This window comes from Protomyctophum parallelum, assembly GCF_964188405.1.
Source record: "Protomyctophum parallelum genome assembly, chromosome: 7".
Classification (NCBI taxonomy): domain Eukaryota; kingdom Metazoa; phylum Chordata; class Actinopteri; order Myctophiformes; family Myctophidae; genus Protomyctophum; species Protomyctophum parallelum.
This window is the reverse complement of record NC_139705.1, coordinates 29,921,791-29,934,774: the sequence shown is the minus strand read 5'-3', so window position 1 is coordinate 29,934,774 and position 12,984 is coordinate 29,921,791. Positions and strand designations below refer to the sequence as shown.

General features: G+C 42.4%; 1 protein-coding gene across 1 annotated transcript; it reads right to left on the bottom strand.

The window, feature by feature from the left end:
- Positions 1-2,783: 2,783 nt before the first annotated feature.
- gmeb2 (glucocorticoid modulatory element binding protein 2) lies at positions 2,784-12,198 on the bottom strand. The gene is made up of 10 exons (XM_083769521.1): positions 12,089-12,198; positions 9,945-10,127; positions 9,096-9,184; positions 8,829-8,965; positions 8,592-8,695; positions 8,026-8,183; positions 6,336-6,404; positions 5,385-5,522; positions 4,828-4,950; positions 2,784-4,239 (listed from the first exon to the last, which is right to left on the bottom strand). Exons 2-10 carry the CDS (start codon positions 10,094-10,096, stop codon positions 3,506-3,508), a joined length of 1,704 nt encoding a protein of 567 aa, XP_083625647.1. The 5' UTR covers positions 10,097-10,127; positions 12,089-12,198; the 3' UTR covers positions 2,784-3,505.
- Positions 12,199-12,984: the final 786 nt, after the last annotated feature.

The following is a 12,984-nucleotide window of genomic DNA, read 5'->3' as shown; positions in this document are numbered from 1 at the left end:
GATAGTTAATGAACTGTTTCATCTTCTAAATAAAATGTAAAACACATTTCTATAGCCTACATCCTCTTGAAAAAATTTAAAAGAATATGACAATCAACAGAACATTCTTAAAAATGAACAATTTATTTACAAAATGTACAATTTGACCCTCTGTTTGCAAATCTAAATGGCATAAAGTCATTGACAAATAGTTGTAATGCATTTATGGCAATTTACAAATACATAAATAAAATGTTTGAAATTGTACATGTTGGAACACCTGAGAGCTTCAACAGTATAGAAATCGTAGAAGCTGTGGTCACCTTTCTTGAATGGGTGTGAATGGGCTATATGCATACACGCCATTTTAGAAAGAACTTGGGACACTTCCCTATACTTCCTTGTTACCGGTGATACCAATGAAGGCTCTGTTCCATTCTGGTCAAACAGAGTCTGGGAAACACTCTGCTACACCAGTGGGTCTCAAAGTGTCCTTGAACGTGTTCCAAATGGCCCTGTACGGGTGTGTAACTCAAGTTATGGGGGGATCCTTGAAATTAAAAAAGTTTGAGAACCACCGCCCACTAAATGGCCACGTGGGTGGAGCTTCTTTTCTATCCACCAGCTCTCTAAAAACCCGGAAGAGACGCCGGCTCTGAGCGGAAACCGGCCGCGCCTGTCTGCCCAAGTGTGGAAAGACCCTAATTCTGTGTGCATATAGAGCCCATGTATTGAGGTGTTATGGGAGCTCCCCATACGCAGAAGCCTAATCTTTCCCTTTAGTCTGGCAGCCGGGGGTGTGAAGTGGGAAATTTGGTATATAGTTTTTTTTATTGGCCTAAAATATTGTCTATATACATACATTCATGAATCCACTTGCTGACCGGCTGTCAGCATTGAGCAATTTGTGAATATACCATTAACATCCTATATAAGGCCAAAATGTCATTATGCTCTAAGTACTAGCATGTCACGTGTCAAACGAGGGGGTTTTCATGATTCTGAATTAGCATTAGTTTTGCACAGAAAACACCCCTTGGGCTAAAAACGGCCATAGCCGTCATCACAAATGTGATGAGGTCAGCACATTTTTGGCACATTTGGGCAAGTGGCTATGGCTGTTTTTAGCCCAAGGAGTGTTTTTTGTGCAAAACTAATGCTCGGAATGGATTCAGACTCATGAAAAACCCCTAGTTTGACATGTTACATGCTACATAAAGCGTACTGAAAATGTTAAAATCTTGCCTTATATACTGTAGGATGTTAATGGTATGGTCACATATAAACCCCTATAAAACAAATTGCCCAATACTGACAGCCAGTCAGCAAGTGGATTCATGAATGTATGTATATAGACAATATTTTAGGCCAATAAAAAAAACTATATACCAAATTTCCCACTTTAAACAAAAGAAACCTGTTGGCTGCCAGACTACTGATGCTCTGCAAAAACAACCAAGTGAAAAACGTATTAACCCATTTAGGGCTGACACTAGATTCTACAAATGTCTTCTAAAGCTGAAAAACCAATGTTTCTATATGAGTGGTTTTCAAAATATTTCATTTCAAGGACCCCAAAAATTATATATATTTGTATTTGGCCATATTGTGTTTCAAGGGACCCTCCAGAAGCAAACTTTTGAGTTAAAAACGTTCGCTCTGAAAGAATATATATTCCAAATTTGTGCCACATTTCCACGATTTTTCAAAAATAGCAGACCTACAAGCTCGTAGCGCTGCACTCGGTACCGGGCTACAAGCTTGTAGATCTGCTATTTTTCAATAGCTAAAGTATGACCTAATGCTTAAAACACCAAAACAATGGATTAACTTGTATGACAGCGTCTACCTGTACATACAAAGCAGTAGTAGGATATACATTTGGTTTGAGTCATACTCAGTCCTACAGTTCAAAATGGGTACTTTTTGTTGAGCGACACAATAATAATAACCATTAAAGCTGCTATAAGCAATAATATGTCAACATTTTAATGACCTTTTAATGTTTTATTCTTTTCGTATTCAGACAGCCAGCAATGGGTAGAACGCTCCCAAAACATCTTTTCTCTGTGACTAGGGGCCGCAATCTGCATTCAAAGATTTTCCTAGAAGCTTTGTCATTGGTCGATTTGCCTGTCTGCTTCCTGATTGGTTAGTCATTGTGACCGGGTTTTTTTGACCAATGACAAAGTTTCTAGGAAAATCTTTGAATGCAGATTGTGACCCCTAGATGTGTCACAGAGACTACTTTTTTGGGGGGAGCGTTCTACCCATTGCTGGCTGTCTGAATACCAAAAAATTAAAAGGTCATTAAAAATTTGACATTATTGCTTATAGCAGCTTTAAGTTGATTGTACTGTGATGATGGAGTCGTGCAGTGAAAATATCCCAATCATCAAGCTCTGCTATTTTTGGAGTGTGACTCAGTTTTATGAAATATAAAATCAGCTATCACTCTGTAGTGTCAGTTTAGTCTCATGACTCATGAGTGGTTCTGCCAGTGAAGTCTGACAGAACATTTTGTAGTATAGCGGTGGTTTCTCAACCCCATTCCTGAGCACGGGCCCAGCACGGGCTGGTATTCATTCTATAGTCTAACCAGGCCTATTTCATACCTGTAGGTGATCAGGTGACTTTATTTTCTTTTTTTAAAACAATCATGAATAATGTTGAAGTCCACAGTGCAGTGCAGTGCAGTGGTCCACAGTGCAGTGCAGTGCAGTGGTCCACAGTGCAGTGCAGTGCAGTGGCTACACTGATTTGTCTGATTTGCACAGGTGCCATTGCAACTGAGTGTCCTGAATTATGCACTGACCGGTACCATAGATAAATAATAGCTGTCTGGATAATAGTCTGGGTCCTCTAGGACCAGAGAACTGCTATTGCAAAATTATAGTAACAATTATTATTATTATTAATTAATTTCTTATTGTATTTCATCAGGAGGTCAATGAACTATAAACGTGTTCAAACCTTTCATATGCAGAGTGTTGCTTGTGATTAGGCAGTGCATTACAACCCCAGGCACGACATGATCCTGTTTCTTTATATTACCATTTAGAATTATTGTAAAGGTCGAGAACACAAAATACTATGAAAGCGGTGCAAGCTCTTGGTCGGAGCTTGAAGTGCACTTTTTTCCCTCCCCACTGGGAACCCTCGTCCTACAGTCAGGAGTCCAACACCCTCCCCACTGGGAACCCTCATCCTACAGTCAGGAGTCCGACACCCTACCCAAAACGTTACCACACGTGGACGCCACAGGTGATTTGTAACCGCCACAGGTTCGTTTTAACCCGCAGCACATGCCGGGAGACACGGGTGATTTTTTTTAAAGAACCCGGCTCGATAAGCCTGATCGATAAGGTGCTCGTTCATCATCCCTAGTCGGGAGCGACGGTGTTGTTGGACTAATGACTGTAGGTCCGTTGGTTATGTCTAACAAACATATGCACCCCGTCAAAACCTCCGTATAGGATACACCAGAGGTCAGAAGTACGTAAGACTGTTCTTTTTTGTTTTAAACTCACTGCTGCTCCACAGTCTGCTCTCCCTCTTTGGCCTCCTCTCCGTCAGCCTCAGCGGGCACCATTTCCTCCTGGTGCATTTCAACCTGCTGGGAACCCACTTCTTCCACCACGATGTGCGTGTCACTGTCAACCTGCAGGGAGCTGAGCTGCGGCTCCGGCTGAAGCAGCACGTCTCCTCCTCCGCCCACCGTGGCGCTCGTCGTACTGCCCACCACGCTGAAGTTCCCCATGGGCAGCTGGAGCACGGTCCCCTGAGCGGAGCTCAGGCCCTGCAGAGTGGCGCCCAACGAGGCGGGCAGCGTCACCAGCTGGTACTGAGGCCCGCCGACGCCGACCACCTTGAGGAAGGCCGTGGTGGTGGCCCCGGCCGTGCCTTCCTGAACCGCCGCGGCTGTAGAGAGTACCGTCAGGTTGGAGGTGCCGGGCGCCAGCTCGGTCGCTCCGATCGGCGAGGTCAGGAGGGTGTAGCCGCCGCCAGCGGAGGCGCCACCCCCGACGGTCAGCAGCTTGCCGAGGGGCAGCCCGCTCAGCTGGTTGAGGGGCAGCGTGAACTGGGTGGGGGCGGAGCTGACGGCCGGGACAGAGGCGGCGCGGGTCAGGCGCGGGCGTTTGGGGGTGGGAGGGGCCGGCACGGCGGGGGCGAGGGTCATCAGGACGTTGTTGAGGTGCTGCGATTTGCTCTTCAACTCCTTGGCTCGCTTCCTGTGCTCGTCACACTGCTGCTCCAAGGCTGCAGGCAGTGGTGACGTGGATGACAACTCATTAGCATGCACAGGAACACACGCAACATTTGATGGCTATTATTAAACAATCAGCCAATGTTGTCCAATTAAACATTGTTTTGCAATAATTTCCTGATTACGGTTTTCAAGCATACTGTATTTTTGCTGTTGGATGGAAACCCTGTATGTCAGAACCATCGCTTTTCAGCAAATTAAGAAAATAAAAAATAAAATAAAGAACAACATTTTCCAATGGATCCATTGTAGTTATACTTTAGTTCTGGTTATTACTTTTCATTGGTTAAATATTTATAAAATTCACAGAGACTCACTTTCACCCTGGCAACCGGCATCAAGACCCACCAAAACATATGATATTTAGTCGACTAAAACTAGATTAAACACTAAAACATTCCATGTGACTAAAACTAAATGAAAGCTATTCAAAAGACCATGACAAAAACTAAAATCTAAATTTGCTGTCAAAATCAACACTGCTGTCATATGACATTTATTTATAAAACTAAATTTAAAAAATCCCTGGAAAGATTAAATATGGAGATGCAAGTTTTGTGAATAAGGATAATGTGACTGACCGGCGAGGCTGCGTGTGTACTGCTCTCTGTAGCGATCCATCTGGCTCTTATGGCTGGCCAACACCTTCTTCACCAGGTCTAGCATCCCAAAGTTCTGGACGATGTTATTGAGAAGAGCAGCATCTGGCCACAGAAATTGCACGTTTGCAGCTTAACAAACATGACGCATTCGATGACATGCAATATAAACAACTGCTCTATGCACAATGGACTAGTTGACGAGAGTTCCAGTATAAGTAATTGTACGCTTGGTTGCATGCTGAAAATAGCAGATCCACAAGCTCACAAGGCGTCGCACTGTGACACGTTGTGAGCTTGTAGATCTGCTGTTTTCAGCAAGTGTAAAATCAGCCATTACGACGGCATCAAGGCCCCACCAAAATACATTTTATATACCATCGAAATCTTATGACATTTAGTCGACTAAAACTAGGCTAACACCAAAACATTCCAGGTGACTAAAATGTGACCAAAACTAAATGAAAACTATTCAAGAGACTATGGCTAAAACTAAAATGTAACTGTAAATGTAAATTTAAACACTGCTGGCTGTTAACCTTTGACCTGTAGTGGAGGCTCAGCCACTCTGTCCTGCATGGCTTTCAGGACGTCCTGGAGCTCCTTCTGGAACTCCTCCACCACCTCCCCCAACAGCCCCGCCTCCTTCATCCCACGCCAGAACGTTACCGAGTCCTCTGGAGCATGCACGCACACACACACACACACACACACACACACACACACACACACACACACACACACACACACACACACACACACACACCCCAAAGCTTTAAGTACGATGGGTAGTGGGTACTGTATATCAATTAAAACTAATATACAAACCAGAATAGCAAATGCTGTGTTACTACACAGTGTTCATTTAAACGGTGTGTAAAAAGCATTTTAACGGTATTACAGTGTAATACAAGGGGTAGGCAGCCCAGAAGAGTGTGGCGACACTAGTGTTGACTCTCATTGTAACAATGAAATGCGGAAGTGCTCATTCTATCTCAATGGGATAGTTCCAGCCATAGGAGCAATGTTTGGAACTATAGCCCATAGGCCGCTTTGCGGCGAGATCAAAGCGTGTCGCTAGTCGCTACTCTCCTACCCTACACTCTGAGGCAACCGTTGGCACAAATGAGGGCGATCACTGGTGTGAGAGAGACGATATTTGGTTTAAAATAAACTATTTAAAAAAATGTAGGGTAAATAAATGTATCCCCTCACACATGTATGCAAATTATATCCTGCACACAATTAATATTTTCACATTCATTAAAACTCATCATTATTATACAATGTGAAAGAAATAAAGAAGGGAATTAAGGCCAGGTTATAATTTGTGGACAATCAAAATATGTTGGAAGTTTTGGTGTGGTGACAATTGACACCACAGCATACTTTGACTATCTAGAAAATAAAAGCATTTGCACATCATTTCTAACATGGTTGCAGACCCCTGGTGGCGTAAATATGCAGTTGGGTCGAGGGTTCTTGCTCACCTCCGATGGCCGTCACCCATTCTGTGCTCTCCTCAGCTGCTTCTGGGAACGCGGCGGGAGATCCGTTTACTGGAATACAAACATCTCACTTACTAAGCCTTGTGCTGACAGCATTTTATTCATATTTATTCATTGGCCGCTTTTCCACCGGTTGGTTCCCAACGGGAACCGGTTCAGTTCCATGAGCCAGAGCTCCAAAATTGGAACGTTAATTATGAATTGAGCGGGCAAAACCATACCTTTATTAGATTGTTATCACCATGAAACTTCACCAGTTGATTACTTACACGAAGACAATGATTTATTGTATTACAAATTTTACATTTTTAAATATGCAAATGAGGAAAATATGAAAAAGCTACTACTGTGGAAGGGTTATCATAAATTTACTTGTATTGATCCTATAAACAATTTAATATAGGTCTAGTTTTTCCCACCAATTTTGGAGCTCTGGCTCATGGACTAAGAACCAGTTCCCATTGGGAACCAACCGGTGGAAAGGGGGTCATTCTGGACGAGAACCCCTTTTGGTGTTTCCTTTAAGCATTATGTTATACTTTAGCTATTGAAATATAGTAGATCTATACAAGCTCACGAGCTTGTAGATCTGCTATTTCTGGAAAAATCATGAAAATGTGGCGCAAAACTTGAGATTTGAGTTTTTAACTCAAATCCTTGCTTCTGGGGAGTCCCTGGAACAACATATTTTCAGATGGGGTCCGGCAGCCAAATACAGATAATTCTAGGGGTCCTTGACATGAAAAAGGTTGAGCACCACTGATATAGGGTTTTTCAGAAAACTGAGGATTTAGAAGCCTTTTTGTAGAATCGCCCGGAACCACACAAATCTGCCATTGCAAAAAAATAAAATAAAAATAATAATAATAATAATAAATAAATAAAACCTTGGCAGTGATATTTGTCAGCCATGTCAGGCTACATATTTAACTCCATTACACAATTAAGTACCTGTAAAATATAGTGTTGTGCTTTTGATCAAAAATAAACCATGAATAACAACCTCTGTGCCACAATCCACATTATAACTGAAACACTAAAATATGGATGGATGTGACTAGGCCTCATGACCTAACTCTGACGCTGAGTGCTCATGGGCTGATGGCACTGAACCTTTCATCTCTATCTTGATGGCACAGAAAACGACCCCTGGTATTATCAGTGAGGCGGTAATGGTTCTGGGTGCTTACAGTCTGGTGTGGAGGGTGTAACATGTAGAGTATTATCAGGTAATGGCTCTGGGTGCTTACAGTCTGCTGTGGAGGGTGTGTAACATGTAGAGTATTATCAGGTAATGGCTCTGGGTGCTTACAGTCTGGTGTGGAGGGTGTAACATGTAGAGTATTATCAGGTAATGGCTCTGGGTGCTTACAGTCTGCTGTGGAGGGTGTAACATGTAGAGTATTATCAGGTAATGGTTCTGGGTGCTTACAGTCTGCTGTGGAGGGTGTAACATGTAGAGTATTATCAGGTAATGGTTCTGGGTGCTTACAGTCTGCTGTGGAGGGTGTAACATGTAGAGTATTATCAGGTAATGGTTCTGGGTGCTTACAGTCTGCTGTGGAGGGTGTAACATGTAGAGTATTATCAGGTAATGGTTCTGGGTGCTTACAGTCTGCTGTGGAGGGTGTAACATGTAGAGTATTATCAGGTAATGGCTCTGGGTGCTTACAGTCTGCTGTGGAGGGTGTAACAGGGATGAGCTCGGTGGACTGCTGGCTGCTGATGGACGCCCTGCTCGCCACCAGGTCTATCTTAGTGCTGCGACACGTGTTGGAACACACCTTGGAGTGCTGATAGAAGTCCAGCTCACCAGAGTCCATGATTCTCCTGTGAGGAAGCAAGAGTTTAGTTTAGCCGGTCACGAGCTACTAATGGCAATGTCTGACTGACCGTCTATAGTGCTGAACCGGTCAAATGTTCATGGCTTCATTTATAACGGTTATGGTGGACAATACAAACATATTGCTAATGAGTTGAAGTGTTGATGCAAGTCTTAATTTGGATGTATAGATTTGTTTTAACTCCAATGACAATGTCTGCAAAAAACTAAATTGTAACTGCAGTTGATATGTGATGTAACAATGCCATCCTGTGGCTCATTTTTGAACTGCATATGGTTCAACATGGCTAGGCAGACAAATGTCAGGCAAGTAGTGTGTTCCATTTAAATATGTGCTCAATACTGTCAGATAAAGTGATGATATTTGAAGTTTGCTGTACTTGACGTGGCCAGACCTGAGCATGGTGCCATTGAGACGGATGGCTCTCTTCCAGTCCTTCAGTGTAGATTTCCCCGCAAGACCGACAAACTCCTTGGGACTAATGAGCTGATCATTACACTGTGAGAAAAATAATTTACAATCAGAGGCGTCAGATATATCGCCTCTTGTCCTTCCATGCGTATATGAGGGCGTATTTGCACACAGGTTGAATTGTTTGATAAAGACCGCTGCGTGTGATGAAGACACATACTTGGATACACTTGATATTGATGCCGGGGCAGACGAATTTCTTCCACACCAGCGTGGCTTTGGCCTCGCCGCAGGTGATGGGATAGTAGACGTCAGCTTCCACGTCCACCCCCAACTCCACCTCCTCCGTTAGCTTCACTGCACACAGACAGAAGGCAGTTAGCCTTTCTCATTTGATCATGCAACTAAAGATATCAGATATGTGTTCAATATTCGGCGGCTCGGCGCAGTGGTATAGTGTTTGGCTCGCTGGTATTTCACACATTACCTATGACTGCTTCATTCTTCTCCAGAGCATCTGTGCTGCTGGTGTCAGCCGACGGTTCTATCTGTGTCACAGTGAGGACATCTCCTTCCCTAAAACACCAATAATTCCCAAGCATGTTAGCAAATGGCCATAAAGCATGCATAGTTGGCGTTAAGATTAGGGATGTCCCGATCACGATTTTCTGCTTTCAATCCGATCATTTGATTTTGAGTAACTATCTGCCGATATTTATATTTTTATAGAACACTTATGCCATATCACAATAGTACAATATCCAAATTCACAGATGGTATCCAGTCTAATTTCACGATATGGATATAATATTGGTACTAGGTAGGGATGTCCCGATCACGTGTTAAGATTGAATGAACAATTTGTTCATTACCATGTACTGTGTGTATTGTGTAGGGTTGGGCATTATGAAGATATTATAGACATTGTGACATGGGGCTATATGATACAGTATATAGTGTTAGTCTAGTTTTAGTCGACTAAATATCATAAGATTTTAGTCGACAAAATCTAGTTGATTTAGTCAACTAATATGTATTTTGACGGGCTTTGATGCCGTCGAAATGACTGATTTTACACTTGCTGAAAATAACAGATCTACAAGCTCACAACAGCTGAGCTTGTAGATCTGCTTTTTTCAGTATGCAACCAAGTATAAAATGACTCATACTGGATTAGTTTTCATTTGTTGACGAAATTGTCAATATATTTAGATTAGATTTAGTCATCATAGCTTAGTTTTTATTTAGTTTCCGTTTAGTTTTCGTCAATGAAAAAGGGTAGTCGACAACATTTTTCGCCTTAGTTTTCAGCACTGCCTGTGTGTGTGTACTTTACCCTGGCTGCTGGGTGAGCTCTGTAGTCACCAGTAACGTCTTGCTGTCTCCCTCCTCCTGCTCCACTGTCTGGACCTCCTCTGTCCCAGTGTCTTCTGGTATGGTCACAATCACCACCTCCTCCACATCTTGCATGCTGACTTCGGCTGTCATGGGCGGCAACGGTTGACCGCAGCGTGGCAAGCTGGGGTGGCAAGCTGGGGTGGCAACGAACGGAGAGACTAGTGATGGTCTTACTCTTCGCACCTGCATGTTAATGTTTAAGAGCAATGCTCCGTTTCGGCCAAGGATATGTTTCCTTTCTTTACCCGACTACTCTTATATTATCCACTCATTTCATTTTCCTATTATTTTTGTATTTAGAACATCTGAATGTGTCAGCAATTATCCTGATAAACAACAATGAGCCATGGTCATCATAATAAAGCCCAGGATCTACAGTACTTCTTCAAGGGACATTTCACTTTCCAACACGTTTGGGGTCATTTTCTCTGGCTTTTGTGTGCACACCTGACCTGACCAGACAGTTTTTAAGTTGCTTGACTCAGTATTTAGATATTTGATAATGATTGTATCAGACCTCCCTATACAAACCCATTGTAACTTCAAACTCCATTTTAACCCCGTTAGATTCATCTAAAACAACTGTCCTTGGCTCTACTGAGTGACTGATATTATCCTTCTAATCTGGGCTGTTTCTTTTTTGGGGGGGGGGGGGGTTTGTAATTTCCCCCAAAAATATAAAAAATTAATGAAATATATCACATATTGGAAGGCCAATATCAGTCACCAGAACAACGGGTGTTAGCAATGAATAACAATAATAATAATAATAATATGGTTAAAAGAGCGTTTTAAGTTACAATGGGTTTATATACTATAAGATTTGGGAGTGTACCCAGTGGAGAGAGTAGTCATTCTTACAGATGATATCATTGGATTAACACGAAGCAAGCACTATAACGATAACTATATCATTCACCATTGTCTTTATTATGGTTGTGGTGTGGACTCTGCCACCCATTTCAGTTATAACTTTTTTTTAAACTATAGTTATAGTTAAGTTATTATGGTACCTGGTTTGGTGTCAACATTTCTAGCCAGTTAAAATACACGTTTTTGCTGGGGTTTTTGCATATTATTGCACAGAATACAGGACGGGTAAAGACTGGGCACTAGAGAAGAGTGGGCACTTTAGAGGTGCCCAGTGTTCTGGAAGACTGCACAATTTATGAAGACTGGGCACCTTTTAGTAAAGCTATGTCTATAACCCGGCCTAACCTTAATCCTCAGCCTTTTAACCTAAACCTTGTAGTGGAATACCTAAAACTTTTTTAACCTAATAATTTTTTCAGAAATTCTTTGGCTGAAAAAAACTAAAAAAATCCTCTGAATGTAGTTGCATTCCAGTAATTCCATGCCAGATATGTGCAAAACCTGTTCTGTGGACATGAACCCAGTATTCACTTTTGGTGCCCAGATTTCCCCTATAGTGCCCAGAATGTTTTGGTGCCCACTCTTCCTGTTGGTCGCACAGCCCGCCATACATTGTATGTTTAACCAATGGTTTATTATTTGACAATACAACCACGTCCACTCTGGTGTCCCTATTTTGAAATAAAAAAATAACTTAAATAAAATAGTAGCGCCGCAATCTGTTGTTTGCATGGGGAAAAACAGGTTCCAATAATATTAATAACCAAAGCGAGTTATACAAGATGGCTGAAGCCTTGGTTCAAAAATAACTCGCTAAGCTACATTCGCTAGCGAGTTAGCACAAACGTAGCAATTCAAGTGTGAAATCTCCAGGATTGTGATATTTCACAGCAGTCGACAATCATGACTAGAATTTCACCGCTATAAAGTGAAGTAACCTAACCGGTGGCTGACGTGCACGCGTATTTGCCAGCTGTGTGCTCACGTACGGCCACAATAAGCAACGCTTAAACGTTACGTCGTGTGTGAAGACGAAGGGACGGCTTCACGCACGGCGCCGTAACGGAACGGGACGACGAGACGGCCCCGCTCTCTGCGTGCTCTGTTTACACTCTCTGCTCTCTTAACAACTAACATGATCCATCCGAGCCGCCGGCCGTTATGTCCTAACGGACAGTCCGAGGTGGATCATGTGGATCTGCTGCTTACCCTTTTGGTCCTCGGGGTTAAACTAGAATCGGTTGATCGTCCCGTCTCACAGTTAAAAAAAAGGTTGATCATACAGAGCTGGCCGTTGTTGCTATTTTTGATCTGCTAAGCTACCGGCGGTGTGTGTGTCCCCTCCTTCATTTCCGGCATTCGCCTCTAGAGGTCTACTCTAAACTCACTGTAGCGATCGAGTAACTGACAAAAATACAAGTTTTAATTTAACGGCCATGGTTCACAATAACTTCACATGAATGTTTGTCTTTCGTAGTGGTGCTGTGAAACTGAAAAAGTAACGTTCCATTTGCTTTGCATGGGCATTCAGCCATTCATGTTTGGAGATGACTACTAGAATGGACATTTATTTAGACATTGAGTGAGCAATGCGCACTCAATGTCTAAATCATCAGCATCATGAGCATGCTGATGCATTCCAACTTGCCAAGCATGATTATGTACCATCAGATCAGCATTATTTTAAGGGCACATAATTATAGGTCTATAAATTGTGTCGTGAACTTGTGATACATTGTGGACAGATTATTTGCAATCATTGCACCAACGCAATGGCAACGCAAGTCTCAACTAGTCAACTCCTTGCAGCAAAACAGTTTTAATTCCACACTGCACTGGGGAGGACTGGCCTTAGCTCTAAAGCCGTCGCAACAGCAATAGGCTATGGATCAGAGCTAGACTGGCCTTTATAGATTAATGTATTATGTTGTTCAATTGATTAATTTATTGCAGCCTATGTATTTTCTCAGGTGAATTGAATATGAAGAACTCCAATGGAAACAAGCCATAGGCTTTGAGTTTGCAAACTGTTAAAAGTATTCAATCAATCAATGTTCATTAAAATGGTAAATGGTGCATTTATATAGCTCCTTTATCCAAGGCGC

What these genes read in the sequence shown, in the direction of transcription:
- gmeb2 (XM_083769521.1), bottom strand. Translation starts at nt 10,096, where the DNA reads ATGACAGCCGAAGTCAGCATGCAAGATGTGGAGGAGGTGGTGATTGTG. An exon ending in GAAGAATGAAGCAGTCATAG is followed by an intron (nt 8,966 to 9,095) that starts GTAATGTGTGAA and finishes GTCTGTGTGCAG; the next exon opens with TGAAGCTAACGGAGGAGGTG. An exon ending in TCAATATCAAGTGTATCCAA is followed by an intron (nt 8,696 to 8,828) that starts GTATGTGTCTTC and finishes TTTTTCTCACAG; the next exon opens with TGTAATGATCAGCTCATTAG.